This window comes from Pygocentrus nattereri, chromosome 18 (assembly GCF_015220715.1).
Source record: "Pygocentrus nattereri isolate fPygNat1 chromosome 18, fPygNat1.pri, whole genome shotgun sequence".
Lineage (NCBI taxonomy): Eukaryota > Metazoa > Chordata > Actinopteri > Characiformes > Serrasalmidae > Pygocentrus > Pygocentrus nattereri.
The window spans coordinates 31,773,113-31,797,958 of NC_051228.1; the positions used below are offsets into that span (position 1 = coordinate 31,773,113).

Sequence of the window (24,846 nt, forward strand, 5' to 3'; positions counted from 1 at the left end):
AAAGATGAAAGGTTTAAGTAGTTTATCTGATCCGATTATGGAAACTCCTGTTTTACACTTATTTTCCTTTGATTTCCACTTATACATCTAATATCATCAGAAAATGTTCCTGAAAAATGAATAACATAATGGCTGTTTTGTCCAGAAATTGAATAATGAAATGGTTTCTGACTTTCACACAGTACTCAGCACACATACACACGAGAAATTTCAACTTTTTATTTTTAAAAACTTTTCATCCTCATGTAGTAAAGTGCGTGATCATATAATCTAAGATGTCATCAATTGTGGATTACAGTAAATGTGATGCTGACCTGGGTTAATATTTATATATTTGTATACAACATATTTTAATAAAGCCCTTCTTGTCTTGTTTTGACATTTTTAGGTCTGATGTTCCATGTGCTTCTCATCTGCCAACTTTATTCAAATAATTACTTTAAGCTGTAAGCAACAGAGTTCACCATTACTCAGCATAACTAAGAAATTCACAGTTCCTAAATTCACAAAATGAAAGTGAACTGAATGTGGTGGAACATCAAGTCCTCTACAGCGCTGTAATAAAAGTCTAATCCAATAATGTCTTTGCCAGGCCAGAAACAATAAAGTCACTCAAGCATTTAAGGACAAACAAATCAGTAGCCCTATAATAAATACATACTAGTCACCCAAAAACTATAGTTTAATGTGCGATATGTTTCAATACCTCTTTTGTACAAAATATAATGCCAACCCTCTAAAGAATAAACTTGTAATATATTATCTTTTAGTATGCAGTGCATCAAAACTTAGGCTTCAGTGGTCATTCTCTATGTCCTCTCCTCAATTCTGGCTGAGTAAGCTAAGCCAGCATGAGCTCATTCCACCCTGATCTATCAGGTGTTACAATTTGTTACACAGAGAGGTATGTGCTTAGAAAAAGGAGTATCATACATCTTGAGAGACCCTACATGTCATTCTCATTAGCAAGTGCAATCATTCAAATGGGCAAAGGCACCTACAGTTAACACTAACAAACAAAATATATTAGCCATCAAATCCCAAGACTACCAGTCAGACACACACACAACACTCCTGAACGTTATCAGGCAGCATGTCAGTGGTGTGGGTGAGGGAGTGTGGTTGCTGGTGGTGTATAAGCAGTCTGAGTCTGATCCCAGCACTGGATCTAAACAGACAGCCAGACAGCTGGTCTTCGCAAAGTAGAGCTCAGGAAAGCTCAGAGCTGCAGTGACGCTCCCACATCTGGAGCTCCCTGCCCTCGGCACACACCAGCAGGTACGACTCACACCTCACCCGTGGCCAACGCACCTAGGAAAGACAATGGCTACGTTCACATTAGTCTTACAGCTCAGTTTTCATTTGTTCCTCACTTCCGATCTTCCTGCCTTGATAGTTCATGTTCCTGTCTCATGTCCATGTATCATCTGTCAGCAGTGTGAACAGACCTGTGCCCTGAAGGGCTCACAAGTTAGCTGCTGCTGACACTGGATGATGATGACAACAGTGATATAATATGCATGTGTGTTTAAATTAATCGATTGAAATCTGATTTTTTGCCTAAATGTAGAACAGATTAGATTAATCAAAGCTGTGTGAACACAAAAATCTCGAATCAAACTTAAACCACGTTTATATGTGCTGTTAGATCAGACATATATCTGACATGCCCATGCGACCGTAATGACACCTCAGGTTGAAAGCCATGCCTCAGCATCACGCAATGTCGGCCATGGCAGCTAACTTGATAAAATGTGTGTGTGGGTCATTTCAAGGCAGAGTTTGTTTACATTAATGACAGATGGGTTCAGGGGGTCACTTATGAACAAGAATGTGAACCGTCGAGGCAGAAAGCTCTGAAAAAGCCCAGCAAAAACCATGTGAATTCAATTTGCAGTGGTAGGTATGGCATTAGATGACCAATCAGTTACACCAACAGTTAAATAAAATACAAGTAAATACAATTAAAGTTTCAGATTTGAAACTGAATTCAATGTCCAGATTTGAAGTCTTCTGCTTTAAAGCGTTGAAGTGATTATTTGCTTAAATGTAACCTAAATGCGATTTTATTTTCAGAGTTATGTGACTACTAAAGTTTAATCTGAGTCAAATTTGAACCACTTTGGCTTTATTCACATTACAGAACTTAATCTTTAGTTCCAACGTTTTGGTCAGACTCTGATTTGAAGTAAACATAGGCAAAAATTGTGCTCATTGGCAGGTGAACGTAGACTGAGTGAACATCGCTCGAGATGAGCTGGCACTCACCCTGTGGAAGAGCATCAGGTGGCGCAGTAGAGGCATCACTAGCGGGTAATGGCAGGCAGGGGGCACCACTAAGCTCTGCAAACATCAGGTCAATGATTCAGTCACTGCAAGCAGTGTACCGTTCCACCGCATTGCAAAACAGTGAGCAGAGAAAGGAAATGACTGTGAGCTTAGTGCTCTTATTATTGCATACTTCTTTCAGAATGCTCACAGACTAAGGCTATGTGTTGACCAGCCATGCTAGCTGTTGTATTTTGAAGGGATGGTACTGATCCACAGACACAGAGACAGAAAAAAGGGTGCTGAGAGGCACGCTTACATCCCCAACAGGCTCCACACAGCGAGCAGGCATAAATACAGGCGGCAGGCACACACACAGCTCTGTAGTGGGACGAGAAAGAGCCATTAGAGCAGTCCTGTGGAAAAGGGAGACACACCCACACTCTCACCCACACATCTGTCTCCCACGACCACAAATATAGTTCATCAGCCAAAACATGTTTTCTTGTCTGACATTTGCCTCTTTAGTTTTATACCTGAGCTACAAAGCTAGCCAACAAGCAATGGTTTGGCGAAAAGTCAATTTTCCACTTATGTCAAATGTAGTTGATCCATCAAGACATGTTTGTTGTCCACATTTTGCTTTAGTTTTATACTGGAGCTACAAGGCTAATGTAGCTAACAAACACTAGAAGTCAACAGTCACCCAAATCTTTTCCATAAATACATCCCTGAAACTCGCAAAAGTTTAAAATGCATCTAGGTCTTCAATAAGGTTGTACACACTTGTTGAAGTGGTTTATGACACAGTATGACTTAAAGTGTACTTTATAAATAACAAAACTCTAACTGTAGCTGAACGCAAAGGGCAGCCATTTCATATGTGTAACAGGGAGCGAGGAAATGGACGCATATGCTGAGATAAGCGACTTTTATTATGGGCAAATCTAAAATCAGAGTATAGATGGTCCATGGTCAGAGAGCCAACACGAAGATAAGGTGGGACGGACATAATGAAAATAAACAGGTCAAACAAACAACAGGGCCAGAAGATCATCACACATCACACATCACACATCACACATCACACATCACACATCACACATCACACATGTCAAACAGCACACACAAACAAAGACCAGCAAACACAGGGTTTAAATACAAACCAGGATAACGAGGGACAAGTGGGAAACAGGTGAAAACAATCAGGGGTGCAGCCATGAAACAAGAGGGCAGGACTGAAAACCAAAACAGAAGCACATGGACAGGACTGGGAAGTAAACAACATGAGCACATGGACAGGACTGGGAAGTAAACAACATGAGCACATGGACAGGACTGGGAAGTAAACAACATGAGCACATGGACAGGACTGGGAAATAAACAACATGAGCACATGGACAAGACTGGGAAGTAAACAACATGAGCACATGGACAGGACTGGGAAATAAACAACATGAGCACATGGACAAGACTGGGAAGTAAACAACATGAGCACATGGACAGGACTGGGAAATAAACAACATGAGCACATGGAGGGGCCAATCGTGACAATATGGGTCATCTACCGAAACGTTCATTTTTGTGTCCTTAGCGTTTACAGATATATTAAACTTGAAAAACATGTTAGGTGTTACAAGTTATTTATGTTTAAAATTAAACAAAAAGTTATTTTAACACTTTCTTGAGCCATCAATTTAGCAATACTCTTTTTTAAATGAATTATATAGAATCCCAAACCTCAGAGATCGTGCTTGTTCTCACAGTCATCTGTAAAGGGTGAGGCCATATTTTGAGGTAAAAAGACCTGTTTTTTCTGTCATTTTAACTGTAATAATCTGTACATGTGAAATATATGAATTAAAAGACAAAACATTGCTAAATAAATATTATAAAACATATAATGAAAGGTCCCCAGGAGTCGTGTCACTGATGTTACTACATAACAAAAACATATTATTTTGAAATAAAAATCACACTGATGACATCACTTGACTTCCTTTCACCTATTTTCTGATGATTTATGAAGAAAATCTCATGGTTAGTCCACTGTATCCTTTCAGTTATCAGACATTTTCTCATTTAGCTCATGATTTCATATGAAGCTTTTAGTTGATGTCACTTGCGTGACCTTCTTTATTTCAGGTAATTGTGAAAAAATAGAATACAAATGAATTAAATTACATATTTTAGTGGGTATTTCACGACTGGCAACATGTGGTTTGATGATCTGCAGCAGCCTTTTTGTAAAATGCATTTTTCATTAAAAATGTCACCAGCGTCACCTTTATTATCTGTAATGCCACTGAGGATTGGTACGGATAGATAAAATAATGGACGTTTCTGTAGAATGACCCGGATATATGGACACGATTTGGTTGTTTCTGTTATAAATAACTGTTAATCTTGAATTTTCTAAATAAATTATAAATAGAAACAGCAGAAATCACAAATGTAATCTAGTTTCCATGACCCTAGATGATAGGTCGGATTCTGCAGGGGAGGGAATTCAGTGCAACAGGTATTTAAAATGCTGCCCTCTATGTTCAGCTACATAGTGACATTTTATATTTTGTTCACTTTTATAGTTACACATAATGTCATATTGTACCCTAAGTGACATCTGTAAGTCTGTGAAACCTTGGTAAAGACTTGGATTCATCTGTGGGTGACGTCTAGTGTTGGTTAGTAATGTTAATCGTAGCTCCAATCCTACACTAAAGAAGTAAAATATGGACACCAAACATGTCTTGACTGGCTCACTGTATATGGTGTAAGCGGAGTTGAGAATTTTTTTCTATGATCCATTCATTTAAAGCCACCGGATGAGGCTCATGCAAAGTACATGCATAAATCATCACACATTTGCCTCAAACCACATCAAGCTGTTAAGTACTCTCAACAGTACTAACAGCCATCTTAAAATTATCTTTTTGTCTGTTGTTCTGTCTGTTTTTCTAGATAACAGTATGTCATATAGTGCCAGAAACCACACATGAATGTTGGTAAGTGTGATGACTTGGGCATGTAGTTTGCACACTGATAGACTAGTGGCTATAAGCTTCCATTACTTGTTAGCTATAAGCCTCCTAGCACTAGTGCAAAACCAAAGAAGCAAACTTCAGATACCAAACATGTCTTAGCTGATCAACTATGTTTTGGGAACAAGGAAAATTGCGTAAATTGGATTTTTGGCCAAACCATCGCTTGAAAACGGTATGTGCAGCCCACTGTGGCAGACAACAGAATGAAGGTGATGCGTGACTGTGGGATGGCATGCGTGACTGACTGTGAGTGATGCCTGCTCCACGCAAATAAAGCAAAAGGAGTGACTGTAGAGTCTGTATCTTCATGAGTGGCTTGTTGGTGTGAAAGCAGGAGGCAGTGGGGGGTGGTTGAGCCGCTATGCTCTGTGGTCACGAGGCACGGGTGACTGCTGCACTTTCTTTGAATGGCATGTTCTGGAGGAGAACTCTCACTCTCCTATTCCTGTACAACACATTTATAACTGATCTCTGGGAAAAGCTTTAAACATACACATTCATGGTGGGACAAAAAAGCTCCCAGAACAAAACAGTTTATGTGGATGTGTCGGTTTGACACCATCCAGGAACCAGCACAGAAGAGAAGTTTCCAAGCTAAATTGCAGATTATGACTAGCCTCTGAGTAAATGGTGATATTAATAAGGATCCTTTTGAGAAAATGAATTGTGGAGCTGAGTTTATCATGATATTCCCAAAGACTACCTTCAGAAAGAAACAACTTTCTCTCCTCAGAAATGGTGTGATGGCCTTGTTCCTTGCCTTTCTCCTGTTGGACCCTCAGTTTGCAGATCTCCTCACGCAGGGCCTGCACCTCTTGCTCTAGCTCTTTGTTCCGCTGTTCGGCCTCCTGAAGCCGCCTGCGAGAACGAGAGCATAAATGAGGAGGTGAGACAGAGGAGGTCAGTAGAAACAGCAAAAGGGGGTTCAGCATAGACCAGCATAACTGGCCACTACCAAAACCTGCATATGTTGTGTTTTAGATGCTGATATGCTGGTCAACCAGCATGACCATGCTGGGTGACCATCCAAGCCAGCACCAAACCAGCATAAACCAACTTGTTTCTTATATTTTCAGCAAGGTTGGAAGACAGAGCTCCTGGGCAAAGGTGAGAATAAGGTAGTAGGGCAGGTAAGGCAGCAGGGTAAGCAGCATACCTGTGTAGTTCCTCGGTTTCCTTTTTGCTCTGATCTGTTTCTGAAGTGAGTGAGGGCTCTGCAGTACTGTGCTCAAGAGCCAGGGGGAGCTCTCTCTGTGTTGGCACTTCAGCTGGCACAGGCTCCCTGAGCTGCCACACTTGACTCTGGAATAGATTTGTGTGTACTCTCACTAATAACAACAGGAACAGGACAGTATTTTTGTCCTGAGTAAAACTAAAAGCATCATCAGCAACAACCTTTTAATGTTACACTATCTCTGATTTTCTAAATGCTTATTAAATAACAGCTTGTGTATATGAGTTGAGATATGTTTTGTTTTTTTTGTTTTTTTATACAGAGCTCTGCACACATTATGACAGCGGACAGATTGGACGCGCCAGTTTGAGTTTTATTAGGGTTGTCCTTGACTTTGTTTATGTTTATATTAGATATCATCCTGAATACTCTAAAGAAAGACAAATTAATTTGATTTAAAGCACCATTAAATATGATCCTTTATCAATGTCATAGTGCCATCCTGGTGAGAGGAGAGATTATGACGTGTATACCAAACAACACACCAGCTATAGATAATACATACAACAGGGGAAATACAACACAAACTAATTCATTACAAGTAAAAGTGCCTTTTTTGTATCTTGCCATTCACTTGCTATGCACCTAAATTCTGTGTATGTCAAATTATTAACAAAACAATTCCACAACTACAACCATTGCTTTCTGTAGTTTGAAGTATTTTATTTAGGTTGGAACTGCTGTAAAATATTGTTTTTGTTCCTCTAACATAGTTTTATTTTTCCTTGCATTGCTCTGTTCAAAGTATATTTTGAGCTGAATAAAACAAATGTCCTGTTTTTTGGTTGAATTAACAAGCCATCTTTTACAGTGAACATCCCAGCTAGAAACCCAGCGTAGATCAGCATGGCTGATCACCAGCATAGGTTGTGTTTTGATGCGAGTATTCTAGTCAACCAGCATGACCATGTTGGTGTGACCAGCTAAACCAGAACCAGACCAGAACTAGACCAGAATAAACTAGGATAGACCAACATAGAACAGCACAGACCACCACAGACCGGCTTTGACCATTATGAAATGCCTGGTGGTCTCTGCTCTTTTTTTAGGAGGGATGCTAACAGATTATATTATCATCATATTAGCAACAAGGTACCAGCATACTAACATTACGCTAAGTATCTTGGCTAATTTAATAGATAGTTTAATAGTGTTAACTTTAGTCAGTGATGAAGATTTATCAGCACTTTATTAGCGCACTAACATTACTCAGAGCATGTTGTCTAATTTAATAGCTATTTTAATAGTGTTAACTTTAGTCAGTGATGAAGATTTATCAGCACTTTATTAGCGCACTATCATTACTCAGAGCATGTTGTCTAATTTAATAGCTAGTTTAATAGTGTTAACTTTAGTCAGTGATGAAGATTTATCAGCACTTTATTAGCGCACTATCATTACTCAGAGCATGTTGTCTAATTTAATAGCTATTTTAATAGTGTTAACTTTAGTCAGTGATGAAGATTTATCAGCACTTTATTAGCGCACTATCATTACTCAGAGCATGTTGTCTAATTTAATAGCTAGTTTAATAGTGTTAACTTTAGTCAGTGATGAAGATTTATCAGCACTTTATTAGCGCACTATCATTACTCAGAGCATGTTGTCTAATTTAATAGCTAGTTTAATAGTGTTAACTTTAGTCAGTGATGAAGATTTATCAGCACTTTATCACACTAACATTACTCAGAGCATGTTGGCTGATATAATGGCTAGTTTGATTATTTTAACTTTAGTCAGTGTGTAAGATTTATCAATGCTTTACTAACATTATGCTAAGTATGCTGGGTGTTGTAACTGCCTGGTTAGCTTTAGCCAGTGTTTGAGGATTATTAATGTTACCTAATGTACCTAATGTTAGTAATCTTGCCACAGTGCTGATAGTTCAGTGCTGTAATGGACAATTTTTAATTGTACCAGTTTCTCCTGCAGGTACAGATGCTCTCTGCCCAGCTGCTGGTCAATCTCCATCATGATGTCTTGGCTACGGTCAACAGCGCCCGTATCTCTGTAAAGAGGAATATGGCTTATTTGGAGAAGAAGAAGCCAGCAGATCAGCTGAAAGTGTATAAAAAGACAAGGTAATAATAATAATTCCTAACATTGACCTGGTGGCTGTGTAGGAGTATCCAACGAAGGCCAAATGAACTCCTACAGGAGCTCTGTCCATGATGTCACTTAGGGTCTCCTACAGAACACAAGCATACACACAAACAGAGGTGACAAGACACATGAGCATTTTGTTCAAGGGCCCACATTCCTACATTTTTCTTGTATTCCATTTGTCTGCCTGTGATTCACTTATAACTTTAGTGTGGTTTTAAATACCAAAAACAGTCATAATTTATTTTGACACTTTTCATCCTAAATGTGCTGGGTTTTGTGACAATACGAAAACAAGGAACTCGAAAAGGGTCTGTTTTTGCAGCTGTCAGTATATGGATTGAGCAGTACACTCTAAACCATTTTTACATACATCAAACTGAAAGTGAGGAAAATTTAGTTTTCCATAATTTGAGCCCTTTAATTCGCCATCTAAAGGCAATTCAAAGAAATACTGTGAAAAATTTGGTACTGTTTCACTGAGGCAGTCATCCAGCACGTCAAAATTGGAGGTGTCTGTAGCGTTGGAGGCTTCAGGGTGGTATGGAGCAGGGAGCCTGTGCAGAGCAATCCAGTCCAGTCCACTGAAGAAGGGATGATTCCTGAAGTCCGCAGAGCCATTAGAGCCCAGCCGCTCGCTCCTCTCACACAGCAGCCCTGAGATCAGCGCCCGTGCCTCTGCCGAAATCTCCACAGCTCCTGGAGGGAACTCAAAATAGTCCTGCACATACAAACATCACTTTTCTTAATTTTATAACTACATAGTTTAGGTCCATAGTAATAACCAAATAATACTGGAATATTATTTTCACAGTAGTTACAGAATAATAAGTTTTAAAGGGGGATTCCAATGATTTATAAATATTTCTACATAATTAAATTGTCAAACAAAATCATTTGGACTGGTCTGATGTGAATTGATTCAATGTAGAGAAATTTATTGACTTAAATTTCTTTAACCTTGTGCTGATAAGAACCAGGATGAAACAATACCAGTAAAACCTACATGTGTCTTTTGAGTTTTTATATTTAATATTAATAATGGAAAAAGAGTGGCAGTTCAGAAAATATATATTTTATGTTTTGTACTATTTTGCCTCACAATACTATGCATTGAGAAAGTTTTCACCATGAACGTATTTTTTAAAAATAAGTTTTAGGCCAAAAGCTACTCTCATAAATATTGGAAAACACCTATTCATCAGGCAACATATTTATAACCACTCCATGTAAGAACTTTCTTTGAGGGAGCTTTTAGAGGCATTAAACATTTCAGACGTCTGGTTCCTATCACCACAGAGAACAATTCTGACTCTGTATGTTTCTCTATAATGAACCACTTCACATCGGAACACTCTGGATGACTTTGTTTACATCTTATCGATTGGGTTATCCAAAAATAAATTTCTGGGCTAAGCGGTTAAAGATGATGACAACGATGATGATGATGATGATGAAAAAGTCTAGGTCAAGGTTTAAGCAGCTAATATATCAATATTACTGCATTCTCTCTCTTGGTCTTACTCACTTGGAAGTGGATTATTTTGGCGTATGTTTCAGACAGAGACTCTGCATAGAAAGGTGTGGTCCCCAGCAACATCTCATACGCACACACACCGAGAGCCCACCAGTCACACTCTGTCCCATAGCCCCCTCCTCCCTCTACAGCCCGCAGGATCTCTGGAGACAGGTAATCTGGAGTGCCCACAGCCAGTGAGGAGTGGACCTGCACTCACACACACACACACACACACACACACACACACACACACACACACACACACACACACACACAAACACACTTGATGTACTATGATGACAATCACACATTGCCCACCAAAATTTAGCTGTGCACCTTCTATGTACTTTCATGTACTTGAACAGGTTCTAGGACATGCTTTTAGTCATGTTCCCATATCCCCATAGCAATGTCATCTGTGGATTTTGATAGCAAGATGTTAGAATAAATGTTAGATTTGGACATGTTTACTTATTTTGATGAACATATTTTCATGTACTTAGGCTGTAAAACTTGTCTGACTCAAAGAACACAGAATTGCATTGAAATGACTGTGTTTTAATTGTGGATAAGTTGTGCACAATTATTTACCAGCCTTTTTAACAACCGTTACAACTTGTCCCTCAATCTGTTACAAATAACTCCATCTCTAGAAGGCCAACATGTCTGGCTATGGCCCAACCAAGGAAAGAATGAGCCAATAATACATGCATGCAACGTAGTTTTTCTGCAATGACCCTGCATGCTTAAAATAAATTATGTTATCCAGTTTCCAACTGAAATGCAGCTTCCACCTTTCACTGCATCAAAGCTAATACACTGCATTCATTCCAAAATTATTAAAAAGACAATTAAGTAGGTTTCATTGGTTGTTTGGGTCAGTCCTTGTTTTTGAGTGTGCAGTGGAAAAGCACCCTTTAGAAGCCAGTGGGCAGTTGCTTGTTGTAAAGCATGCTTGCTGGGTAAAGTATTGTGACCTCACCAAACCATCATCCTGAAGCTGCAAACAGGAGCCAAAATCCCCCAGGCGTACATGACCATCCAGTGTCAGCAGGATGTTATCAGGCTTTATGTCTCTACAGGGAAAAGCACAAATTATTTTATCATACATTTGCACACACATACACAACAATATGTTTACCACACATACACACCTGTGCACGTAGCCCAGTCTGTGGACAGAGTCGATGGCCATCACCATCTCAGCTAAGTAAAACTGAGCCATGTCCTCTGAAATACGGTCACCAAACTTACTGAGCAATGTCAGCAGATCTCCGCCGACATAGTAATCCATTGCTAAATACTGAGGCACCGAAAGAGACACACAAAGATTAAATTAATTCTCATGAAAGCGATAAATGACCTATTATAGTGTAATTTGCTCGTTTATTTTTATTGAATGAAATGTTGTGTGTGTAATGTGCAGATACGGTTTAGTGGGTGATGGCTGCCACTATGTTAAAGGAATAACTTTCCCCTCAGTCAGCCAAGACATGTTTGGTGTCTGAGGTTTAGTTCTTTAGTGTTGCACTGAGGTTTGAAGGCTAATGTAGATAACAAGTAATAGAAGATTATTTCACATTGTGAAAACCTCCCTCAAAGCCACGTTAACGTGTTCAATTATCTTAAATAGCCTTGCTTGTGGTTTCTGACATTGTATGACAAAAATGGACACAAGTACAGACAAAAGGCTTCAAGATTCCTGTTGTATTCCATGCTGTTCTTAGCTGGCTTGTGCTAATTTAAGCTGTTTTAATATCATTATGCTGGTCTGGTTCTGCCCTGTGATGGACTGGTGACCCGTCCTGGGTGTTTCCTGCCTCCCGCCCGATGGGGTGGGTGGGGGGTTGGGGGGGTTCGGCAAGGGGTGGATGGGGGGTTCTGGTTCTGGTTTACCTGGTCATGGTCACAACATATGTTGACTTTGATGACATTTTTAGGTAATTATGTTGAAAAACAACATGGAATTGTGTTAAATTTATGGTATTTTGCATTAATTTACTTGACTTTTATACAACTGTTACTAGTCATTCATGCTATGATAATTAAATCCTTTCTATGGGGCTAACAGTAACTTTTGCACTACTGCCACTTTGGGCTGAATTAGTCACAAACACTAGGTGATAGAAACAAGGTTTCATTTGTATCTTTACTCTTCCAGGAGAAAACAACATCACAAAAGTGCACCAGAGTGTAAACTAGAATGGTATGTTGATGGGCCAATTACTACTTTTAGAACTATTACTTTGTAAGAGTTTGCTAAGGTCACATAAGCTAGCTGGAAAGCTAACAGTACTAGCATTTATGCTGGATTCCACATTGACATGTTTGTGGAGTGGCAGCAAGAATGGCTGCATTGTGAAAACCTGCCTCAAAACCACAAAGTGTTGTCCAGTAATCTCAATTGGACTTGTTTGTAGTTTCTGACATTGTATGACAAAAATGGACAAAAGTAGAGACAAAAAGACACCTGCTGAAAAATCAGCTTAGAGCTGCATGAATTCCATGCCATTCTCAACTGGTTTAAGCTGGGATTTGCCAGTCTGGTGTTGGTTCAGCTGGTCAATCAGCATGGTCATGGTCACAACACATGCTGATTTTGCTGACCAGCTATGCTGGTCTATGCAGGTTTCATGCTGGTTTTTATGTTGGTTAGCTCTGCAAAGACCGTAGTATGTCATATACTGTTGATTTTCTGCCAAACTATTGCTTTGCTATAAGTATAAACCTTCATTTCTGATCAAACATACAAGATAATTATCATCCTGGAAGGCATAGTGCAGCTCGGTGATCCAGCGCCGATCTCCTTTTAGCAAAACCTCTCTCTCTTCCTGATAGCATGCTGTCTGAACGAGCACAGGAAGAGAGAAAACAAGAAAGAGGAATGTAGTGAGAAAGATTTTAAGAGAGAGATATACTATACACTATGGTAGGAACAACTGAAGCCTTGTGGTAGGATTAAGGAGTGTGTGCAGTGGTTTACCTCTCCTCGCTTCAGCAAGTCCCATTTGTTCATGATCTTCAGAGCATAGACTCTCTGATTGTTGCGCATTCTGGCCACTGCAACCTGCAAACACATTATGTGTGTTGATGACTTAGCATTGTAATGTGAACATGACAAAGAAACTCTTTTATAAGTGTATATATTTCTCTGTATAGGCTATACATACACTCCATATTACATTAAAACAGATACAGGCCCCAGCTGCTTACCTCACTGAATGTGCCCCGGCCAATCACCTTCAAGATGTTGAAATCATCCCTTTTAATGCGAGTCTTTCTCACCTGTCTCACCAGGGGCTCGGCTGTGAACGGGTAAGAGAGGTGCAATGTCAGTAGTGGTTGGATTTCAGTAAGTGTGCTAATGTCAGTTTGTTGGATACAGCAGTGAGGGCTGGTGAAGTGGAAGGTGGGAGAATATTGTACTTGTTAAAGTGATAGTTGGGCAACAATTTTACCTGTACCCAAAAAGTAATCAGCCATCAAAACATGTTTAGGCCCAATCCCATTTCACCCCTGGCCCCACCACTGAGCCCCTACCCCTCCTTTTTGCACATTTACACTTAGGGGTACAGTGCACCATTTTTTGTTGACATAGTGGGTTATGGTGAAGTGTTAGAGCTATATGTTTTTCAGAGGCACTCTCCAAACAGAGTGTTATGAGAAAAAAAAGAAAAACCAGCAAGATACCTGCGCAAGCAACATTAGAAAAACCACCGTATTATCTTAGAATAAAGTCGTTTTGATGTATTATGGTCATTTTCTTCATAACAAGCATAAAAAGTTGCTATTCAAAACTGCTGTACCATTTAAGGTGGAACAGAAAATTCAAACAAGAAGCTGGTGAATAACTAACTTCAGATTCATATCACCATAGAATTAGGGGTGGGCAATAATAAATAATTGCCCCCTCCCCTCTCTGAAGGCATATGATTCCCCATATGTACTTAAGCCCAGCAGCTATGTTGTTGAACTTTACCCTCCTCTGCTATCATGGCAGACTGGCAGGATCGCCTACAGAGCAAATCAAATCAAATCAAATCAAATCAAACACAGGTGGTAAGTGAGTGAAAATCTTAGGTGCGTAAAATAATGAAGTAATGTAATGAAGTAATGTTCTGTTTTATTTGAGGGTCCAATTTGTAGGGAAGATTTCAACCACCACCCCTTGTAACTCGGTTCCATTGGGCAGAATGACACTCTAAAACAAGGAGTAAGGGTAACAATAAGAAATGGGATTGGGCTAGTGTCTTCTTTAGTTTTACAGTGGAGCTGTTAACTAGCTAACAGCTGATAGAAGCGTATGCCTCACCATCATTGTGCACTGTGAACTCGAAAGCTCTTTAGCCACAATTTAACAAGCGGTCTGAACCTTTTTGAAAAGGGTTCTACATAGCACCAAATAGGATTCTGCTACTGTTACAAGACTGCATCCTAATCACACAAAGGATTCTTTGAATGTTCAAGCTTTTATATAGAACATTTTTCTTACTTAAGAATCCTTGAAGAACCGTCTTAATTATGAATATAGTTTTACGCCAGAATGCCTATGTATGAACGACAGGATGATTTAATTATGCACACAGTGCAAATTGCTAGTGTATTAGCTTTTATTACTTCTCAGCTGCATTAGCCTTGACATGCTTTGACTGATCAACCACAGTTTGGGTTTCTTATAACCTGTTACTCTGAATCAGGGGCCATGTAATTTGGCCACATGCATAGTGATTCAATTTTAGTTCAGTGTGGAACTTTTATCCCACCCTTCCGGCCCCACTTATAATAGTCAAGAGACAAAACGATTGGATCCATTACTAGATCTAACTGTTTCATGCAGAAATAGCAGAACTATTGGCGTTTGATTTAGTTTGTGAATACATAATGAAATTAAACCTGTTGGCCAGCTGAAAACAAGGAATCAAGATTTCAAACAGCCAGTAAGCTGCTTTCTGGAGACAGGTTAATGGCACTAATACACTGTGCTGGGTTCAGTTCCCAACTATGACATTTGTGTAAACTCTCCTTTGTCAGCCCTCTAAATGTGCTAGTTGAAGTGGCACTTGTGGAAAGGAACCAGGAATAGTACATTTAAGGCTGAAACATTCCACAATTACAGAACTGCTGAATCACTTTGGTGTTTTTACAAGTTAAATATTAAAGGTTCAGTATTTAATTTTTTTGCTTGCTTTTTATCATAACACAAGCGTGGTTTTGTGTCAACGATTATGATAATTTTTTTTACATGATCATTTTCCAGCCTCGCTTTATCCATTAGAATTCAACAGACTTTTTTTGTGCTTTTAAAGCTGATTTATGTAAATGACCTCTGTTGTGTGATTGGCTGCCCTCTATTGTGCAAAAAGCATGTCAAAGGGTGGGGCTATATCTCCAATTTTGTGGCTTTTCAGTTTTTGACATAATTTGAAAATTCCTGATGCTCTTTACAGTGTATGTAAATTTCATGATTATGAGACTAACAGAAATGACCCAAAATGACTTGAGAAAAGTCTGGTTCCATAGACTTACATTAAAAGTAAAGACGTTTTTTTCCTTCTATAAAGTTACCATTTTGGATATGAGGTTTTCTTCCAATAACGGTGATGTACTCTAGACTTTATTTTTATGAAATAACAAACATAGAGAATTTAATAAGGAAAATTAATTGGGTTAGTGGGTTAGTTAGTGGGTTAGTTTTCATAGATGGACCTGATGTTTACACACTAAATTAAACTCTTTCATTTATGGAAAAGTCAGTTTTTCATATTTTGGGCCATTTCATATTTTCAAGACATGTTTCAAATATCTCTGATATTCAAATGCAATCTTTTTTTTTATCATCATCATCAGCATCAACATTGGGCAGTCGTGGGCTGGAGGTTAGGGAACTGGCCCTGTGACCGGACAATTGTCGGTTCAATCTCCAGCGCCGACAGTCCACGACTGAGGTGTCCTTGAGCAAGACACCTAACCCCCAATTGTTCCCCGGGTGCTGTGGATAGGGCTGCCCACCACTCCTGGCAAGTGTGCTCACATGTGTTGTTTCACTTCACGGATGGGTTAAATGCGGAGGTGAAATTTCCCCGTTTGTGGGATTAAAAAGTGTCTCTTAATCAACACAGTGTTACCCTATTTAAATAAAGAACTATTGAAAGAGTACAGAACTATTTATTATTGCAGTGCTGGAAAAACTCATTGTGCAACACTAATCCCGTCACTGAGCATGACCCAAAATGAATGGGTTTTATCTGATGCATCATGCCTTGGAGGTTCTTCCTTTGGCAAGGCCTACAAGTAAATGCTTTCCTTTGCACCTTGAAGATAAATAGGCCCATTCCTCTTTAGGACACGAGCCCATTCCCCTTCCATAGAGACAGAAGCATCCATGTTCATAAGAGACAGATCTATTCCCCTTTAAGAGCAAACTGCTCAGAAATAGAACAGATGATGCTAAGAATAGCTCGCCACTGCTTAAGACTTTTTTAAGGCAAGTTTTTCCAGTGCCTTGGGTCGCAGACTCATACGCACACACAGACACACATCCACGGGAGGAATGTGAGTGAGAGCGAGGCAACAGTGTAAACTGTTTTAGTGGAAAGAAGTTTCCAGAAGTGTTTCTCCACATCTCGAACGTACAGGCGCATCCCAAAACAGTAACTGGAGCAGGAAAGCAGTGAGGAGACAGTGAGAAGGATTTAGGAGGAAGAGAGAGAGAGAGAGAGAGAGAGAGAGAGATGGAAAGCTTTGAGGAGTGCTTGTTGAATCACTACCACAGTCAGAGGTGTGCAGAAAAGTGAAAAAACTTTATTTCAGCACTGACTTGATAATTAAAGATGAATTCCACCAATTTAAAATTTTTTTGCTAATAAAAGTTTAAAAACCATTGAAAGGGGTTCGAGAGAAGCTTACAAAGCCAGAATTGTTCAGAGTAGTGATGATAGGAACCAGACATATGAAGAGTTTCATGTCTTTGAAGCTCCCTCACAAAAACGTTATTACACGAAATGGTTACATATTATAATATTATACTGCCTGACTGCCTTATGTCTAACGCATTGTTTTATGGTCCTGTTTAGATAGGATTTTGGCCTAAGAAGTATTTTTAAGGAAATTTATGGCAGAGTGGTACCTTCAATACACTGCAACGCAAAGCACTGCTCAAAGTAAATGTTTTATTTATTTATTTATTTATTTCCGTTATTTTACCATCATCAACATTACATAAAAAGCTCAGAAGACATGTGTAAGTTCATTGTTGCCTTTGGATAGTAAATAAAATGGCTATATATTTGTGTTGTAGACATTGCAGCCCCTGGTTCCCATCACCACCACAATAGAGAAATTTGAGTCTGTAAGTTTCTCTACAGTGAACCAAACTACTCTGAATACCTTTATTTGCAGAATTAAGCAGAAAATGTTAAAAATCAGTGGAATTCCTGTTTAAAGAAATAGTTTACCAAAAAGCCAAGTTTTCCCCTCACCTCACATGTAGTCGATCAGCCAGGACATTCAGTGTTAGGAGCCATCTAGAAAATGTGTCTGTACTTTTGTCCGTTTTTTTAGATGAAATTATTTCATGCAGCATGTCAGAAACCACATAATCCAGTCTGGCACGTGATGATTTAGGAATGCAATTTGCACAGTGCTAACTGGTGATGAATAAACTGCCCAGAGGAAAATGTTATTGCTGAAATGTTGATCTTTGATGGCTCTGGAGACGTAATGGTGTTTATCTTAAAACTCCTAAGCAGAAACACTAGACAGGAGATATGAAAAGGAGGAGGAACAATAGAGAGATGACGGGTCAGTTGCAGACTAAATTTCATGTTGGTATCTTTGCAGATCTGAGCACAATGTATGGCTTTATTGAGATGTCTACTAAACCCTTTCTACTGAACCCATGTCTTGCTGGTCTTTGATTTGATTAAGGTGGTTGACAAGCTAGAGATCCATCTGGACTGAACAAAACTTATCCTTTACTAGTCAACCAGCTGGTTAAGCTGGTAGATGGATTTAGCTGGTTGACCAGCATATTTCTGCTTAGACACAAAGTTGGATGTTGGATGAATTGCAAAAGTTCACTTCACACCAAGTCTCTCTCATATTATAATTAAAAATGCTAATTGGACTTTATTTCCTGGTTTATCCTTATAAAGCCAAAGGCCACTACCTGTGGATACTTTCTCTACTCTACACAAGCATTTTTAAACCTTATTTAACATATTTGCTCTGGAAATAAAGGCACATTTTAGTTATGTAAGAGGTGTGATATTGCTGTGTCATGTTCCATCTAAAGTACTTCTGCTAAGACTTGCTGATTATCTGAGATAGGTTATAACTAGCTACATTTGTTCTGATCCATGTTCATGAGGCATTGATTGGGATTTGTACGTCAGTATTTTAAAATGATAATATATGTAGTTGTACTCAGAAAGAGAACATGTTTTCTGTTTAGTCACTCAAAAAGAGTAGAAGAACACATCAACTTCAGTATCTGTGTTGATCCAAAGTTCCTCTGCAGCCCTATTGTGAACTCTTTCTTGCGCTCCTACTCAAGCTATTTTTGGCAGACATTTATACTTATACTTTTTGATTCTTTTACTACTTGAGTTACTGTTGCATTGGAACAATAATGTCTTTACTTGAGAGTATTTTTTTAGGCTACTTTGTATACCTCTGCTCTTTGTGGGTCTTTGAACTGAGTACTATTAAAGAGGTTTTAGCATCTTAAGTGACACTTGTGCTTCCATGTAAGAGGGATCGTTATGCTGTGATGGTTTTGGAGAAACCGAGGTCATGTTGTTCTGATAATGAGGTTCCTAAACAAATTTTACTTTGAATTAACTTAGAATTAATGCAGAAGACTGAGTTTTTATCCAGCAGATGGGGCTGTACTGCAGAAATCATGAATACTTTTCCAAATCTGCCTAAAAGCATGGCAAAAATTCATTTTCTGGCCAACGAATGAACCAGCGCCAGCTTGTGCACTCACTGTAAGAGTGCAAATTTTATGGGACCCATTCTTTTGCAATAAACTCTGGTATGCAGTTTTAAGTATACACACACAGACACACACATACACACACACACATACACACAATATCTAAGTCTGTAATACTTTGTAAGTATACATATTGTAATCCAGGGACCACCACAGGACCAGATATTATTTGAATGGTGGACCATTCACTGTGCATCAGTGAGATTAGAGTGGGGGGTCTTGCGCTAGATATATATACCTGACACTGTCTGTACATATATATATATATATATATATATCTCACCCTTCTCTCTGCATGTTGTCTTTACCCTGTAAATAAACTGGTTCAATAAAGGTTAAGCACTCAGGAAATGCTATGTTCCTGTGCAAGTGAACATCCTGCTGTAGCTCTACTGAGCCCCACCCCTCTCCACAAAACACACTCGCACCTTTCAGCCTCTCCCACTCTCTGACCACTTTACCAAACTCACTGAACTGAACTGACAGCAAGCCTCTCAACCACAGCCTTTCTGCTTCCATGCAGGGGTGTCTGATGTAGCCCAAATGTGTGCCTGTGGAAAGTTTAGTGTGGATCTCTCCACCACTCCCTTCCTCCTGTTTACCACTTCCCCCTCATGGACCAGAGCCAAACAGCCTGCCAGCCACATAAATGGAAATATCGCTGCAACACCGACAATGCCAATGAATCTGTATGTCTCTCTCACTCTCACTCGCTCTCTCTATCACTCTCTCAAAAATATACACACAGGTTTTCATTGGCCTCTGATGATCTGCTGGCAGCTGACTGTGTGGGGGATTTTATTGTGACTTATTCAAAAATATCTCGTGGCTTTGCTCCACTGGCTTTGCTCTGTCCAGTATGTCAGTGGCTGCTGGTGTTCCAGCACCTGTTGAATACCCAGAGATTCAGCTGTTCTGGCATTGTGTGTGCACTCAGACACTCACACATACACACCAATACTGTGGAGTGTCTCAAGACAAGCATCCAGTAATGCAGCAGAATAGCAGTACAGTATATAGTACATAATATATATATATATATATATATATATATATATATATATATATATATATATATGACCACATTATTACATAGATACATTCATATCCAAATATTATGAATCAAATTGTGTGTTTTTTATTTACCACAGGGAGAAAACTTGAATATGGTATTATTCTGCTAATTTTAGAGCACAATTTCTATTTATTTGCTGAGTTTATCATGTTACAAAATATTGCAGAAAATATAAGGCCACATTTTGTGTTTTTTCCCAAATATGTTAAATTCATTAAATAATTGTGCAAGAAAATGTGAAGAAATGTGTTCTCTGTAGAGGAAGTGTAAACATTTCAAATCAAGACTTTTTTTTACTTCTCCATTAAAGTTACTTTTTTGGAGATACAAGGTTTTGTTCAGACAGCAACTTCACAGTTATACAAACCACAGACTGTCCATCTGTTTGGACATTTTCAACATTATGTCCCCTTACTGGTGGAGATGATAGCTTGCAGCTTGCAGTAGTCCTTGTCTATGTCAGTGGTTTCTGGCTATATATACACCCTTCATTTATTTAATTTCATTGAATTTAATTATGAATGGAACAATGAGAAGAACTGATATAAAGCTGTGTTCCCTGAAGTGGTGAGATCTGGCTTGTGACTGACCGAATCCATTCCAGTGTCCTACAATGTTGCTTCAACAAACATACTTCTGCAAATTCTCATAACAGAAAACTAATACTGAATGTTCACTAAGAGGGATTATGACCAAGTACATGCTTTTTATTGACTCACTCAAACTCATCCCTTTATTAATTACCCTGTCATTGTTGTTAAATATGTATAATGTTTGCGTAAAGTGAGGAAAATGTGTTTGTGCAGTAGAGGGTTAAGTTATTTTGCAGGAGATATCTTGGAAGAGAAAATTCACTTGTAAAAGGATTAAGAAAGTCAAAGGAAAATAATAATAAGAGGTGTTTCCAAACCTGGAGTTCTAAACAGAATTAAAATATACAGAGAAAATGGAACTCCTAACAGCCATGGAAGACCTGGTAGACCATGAAAACTATCACCATCAGATAAACAGAACAGGAGAAACTCAAACTCCTCTTTCTTCAGATCTGAAAAATCCACAGGTGTTTCTGTCCATCCTTCCACTGAGAGAGGACAACTTAGCGCTGTGAGTCTGAAAGGATGTGTAGCTGTCAAGAAGTTCTTACTGTGAAATAGACTAAAAAGAAGACTTGCTGCTGGTGTTCTCAAAACAATGGACTGACCAACCCAGTGAGTCCACACCTCAATATAATTGAATGTGTATGTAATTATTTTAAATTAATATTATTATGTTTTGTGTGTGTCGTTGCAAGAAGTATGTAATTCTAATGCTGAACATTAGAGGATTGGAAAAATATCCCTCCAGATTTACTTGAAAAACGTGAAAGTCTCCTGAAAAGAATAGAAGCTATAATAAAGGCAAAGTGCAGATGCTTTAAACACTAAAGATGAGATATTATATTTAATCAGTGTGGCTCCAGCGTAAGTTCATGATTTCCGGATATTGAAAAAACATAATACCTAAAAATGAAATAAATGAAAGATATTTTCTGTCCTTTGCACAATACAGTGTACATGGCACTCCTATTTAGGATACAGCAGTAGTTAATAATAAGCAGTAGAAGAGTCCATTTGTGCCATGTCTTCTCCCTCATGCAGTGATGGCTGGCAGACCTCCATGTACAGAGTGACCAGACCAATGTCAACACAGCCTGCCCCAAGTATATATGTGTGTGTGTCAGTGTGTGTGTGTGTGTGTGTGTGTGTGTGTGTGTGTGTGTGTGTGTGTGTGTGTGTGACACGGATGTGTCAGGGTCAGCTAAGTTTGTCATAAAGGGATGGTAGTTGATCCTCTTGTATCTTTGCTTTGCTTTGATCTAGTCAGTTCATCACTCAAACACATACACACACACACACACAAACACACACACACACACACAGAAACCCAAAGAGAGAGTCTTGTGATGCCCCCCAGCTCTGGAGTTGGAGACACATGGTGACTTTGGCGCACATTCACACCCGCATGACCACATGACCTCAGAATAGCGTTCTCTTTCACAACCTTGTGCTCATATTCACCTCCCAGCTATATCCTGCCGGAGCTCCATGCTCAGTTACCAAGCAACTAAACACACACACACACACGCACATACTACCGTGCAAAGTTTGGAGTCACTTGTCATATCAATGACATTTGTTACATTATATACATCAATTGGACACCAAAAAGGTGTTTTTAAATAGTGTTTATTTGTTTTCTGGGAACAACAAAAGGTTGTTAAAAGGCCCAAATCTTGGAAACTTGAATTTTCGTCTTTCTTTTTTAAGAAAAGAGTGTGTTGTAATATGTAAACAGGTTTAAAATTTCTAGACATATCATTTGCTCCTCACAGTCCATACATGAAAAATAATCAAAAATAAGTGGAAAAATGTAGATGTATGGGCCTTTTAAATGAAAAATTATAGTAATATATTATATATATATATATATATATATATATATATATATATAATATAATATAATATATATATATATATATATATATATATATATATATAGTATATAATATATAAAATATTAGGCATCACTTAAAACTTAGTTTCTTACAGTTTATTTAAAACATTAAACCTTCAGAGAAATAATTAGGTCTCTAGAGAAAGCCTTATTATTTCTGTGAAAAAATGATAGCTGTGATTTTTTTTGTCCTTTTTTTTCAATCATCATATGCATTGCATTTAAACTCTGTATATATTATAGTAATAATACTATTTAATTGCTAAGTTTAAATTCTTGACACACCCAGCAGAAAATGATCTAATTAGGATTTTTTTCTTTATGCTATCCAAGCAAATATAGCCAAGAATGGTATTCTATTGTCTAGGACTTCAGGAGCTGAACAGAAGGCCTAATGCGTCAGATTAACTGCTAATGTAATTAGGAACTGACAGTGGAACTAACCAATAATGTTTTAATTTCCAGTAGGTAAAACCAATTTTGTGAATAAAAAACATTACTCAGTGCGTGCTAGATAAGTCACCGGCTATGAGTATGAGTGGTAGCATCACTAGCGTGTTTCAGCCAATTGTTAAAAATTCAGCAGCTGGATATCAGGGCTTTTTGCTGAAGAATTCACTGTAAAACTGCTCTAATGAAAAATATATATGAATATGCTTTTTTTGAAGTTTGAATGTCTACAATTAACCTAAAACAGCAAAAAATATTAATGTAAATCGCTTTTAGTTTAGCACTAACATATTGCTAGAATTCTGTAGAGGTGCTAGTGTTTGAGTTTTATTGAGAGTTTTGACATTTATGGTCTGAAGCTCTAGGCCTAGCTTTACTATAGTCACAGTTCAGCCTTGTTTTATAAATGCATTTAAAACAAACTATAATTTAATTCCTGATTTCTATACAGATTTCACAGTCATTTTACAATCAGCTACCTTATTATCCTTACTATCAGCTAACAGCATTTCTTTTTGTCCTCCTACAAATTATGTAAAACCTGTGAAGTTGTTTTCATAGTAATGAAAACAGTGATTCCCAGCTTTACAATGGTAGACAGAAGGACTATGAAGTGTGAATGAGTGGCACTGACCCCACTGCAGGAAGCGGCCGATGTATTTGTCTCTGGTTGGGCTGGACAACTGGAATTCTTGGTAGACTCCCACCAGCAGGTCCAGCAGCGTCTGTAGGCCCACAGGGCCTGATGCCTCGCTTTCAACTGTCCCTCCAGGCTCCTTCAGCATTTTCTCCCGTGGGACCGGGACCTCTCGGGGCCCAGGGCCCGACGACATAGTGATACAGCACAGCTAAAGAGCTGTGCTCAGCCCCAGCTCTGCTCCATACCCCGTAAAGAACACTGCCTGTTCACTCTGACCATAAATCTGTACCCTAAACTTAAAAAAGCACTTCAGCAAACGTATCAAGGACTGAGTGTCACAGGCACTCAAGGCTTTAATGCCCCTCGCAAATCAATCATGGTGTTTCTCTCTCTCTCTCTCTCTCTCTCTCTCTCTCTCTGTCTCTCTCTCTGTCTGTCTCTCTGTTGTTGCCTTATTCTTCTCACCACACGTCTGTGCGTTTGTCAAGCAAGCAAGTGATTCCTGCACTGGCTCAAGCCCTTTTTTGGTGTGTCTCTCTCTCTCTCTCTCTCTCTCTCTCTCTCTGTCTGTCTCTCTCTCTCTCTCTCTCTTTCTCTCTCTCTCTGTCTGTCTCTCTCATTCCCTGCCTCTCTCTCTGTCTTTCTCTTCTCTCCCTCTCTCACTCTGTCTCCCCACATTCACTTTGTGGCTCTCTCTACTCTTCTCCTTTCTCTCTCTACTTCTCTTTCAGGTACTGCTATTGTAATACTGTAACATGCTCTTGCTCTCTGTTTATGTTCAGTTCCTGATCTTTTCCCTGATGTTCCTCTTTTTGAATGTCCATCTAACACTTCACACTTTCATAGCTGTAGCCTGGCCTGTGCCCTTTCTGATTGGACCTCAAAGCCTAGAGCCTGCTTTCTGCTCCAGATGCATTCATCCCTCCTTCATCAGCGTCCTCACCCCGTCCATGTGTTTCGCCATTGGCTCCTCTGCGGTGGGTCTGTCCTGAACAGCTGCTGTGCTCGACTCTCTCTGAGGG

The 24,846-nt window shown here is 39.0% G+C and overlaps 1 protein-coding gene across 6 annotated transcripts; it reads right to left on the bottom strand.

Annotated features, from left to right (window-relative positions):
* Positions 1-205: 205 nt before the first annotated feature.
* On the bottom strand, positions 206-24,846 carry LOC108423769 (DM1 protein kinase). Of its 6 annotated transcripts, none has more exons than XM_017691306.2 (15): positions 23,819-24,846; positions 13,382-13,473; positions 13,152-13,235; positions 12,919-13,014; positions 11,323-11,471; positions 11,151-11,244; positions 10,178-10,375; positions 9,122-9,370; positions 8,655-8,734; positions 8,464-8,554; positions 6,469-6,614; positions 6,073-6,170; positions 2,588-2,649; positions 2,269-2,343; positions 206-1,311 (listed from the first exon to the last, which is right to left on the bottom strand). In XM_017691306.2, the coding sequence occupies exons 1-15, from the start codon at positions 24,015-24,017 to the stop codon at positions 1,210-1,212; spliced, it is 1,815 nt and encodes a 604-aa protein (XP_017546795.1). In that variant the 5' UTR covers positions 24,018-24,846; the 3' UTR covers positions 206-1,209. The 6 variants fall into 6 exon arrangements, with proteins under 6 accessions (XP_017546795.1, XP_017546792.1, XP_037403559.1 ...); XM_017691303.2 differs by having other exon boundaries at positions 6,016-6,170; XM_037547662.1 differs by lacking the exon at positions 2,588-2,649.

Excerpts from the sequence above, each read along its gene's own strand:
- LOC108423769 (XM_017691303.2), bottom strand. The coding sequence starts at position 24,017 with ATGTCGTCGGGCCCTGGGCCCCGAGAGGTCCCGGTCCCACGGGAGAAA. Across the intron at positions 9,371-10,177 it reads CCAAAATAATCCACTTCCAA|GACTATTTTGAGTTCCCTCC; the intron begins GTGAGTAAGACC and ends TTGTATGTGCAG. Across the intron at positions 6,171-6,468 it reads GAAACCGAGGAACTACACAG|GCGGCTTCAGGAGGCCGAAC; the intron begins GTATGCTGCTTA and ends TCGTTCTCGCAG.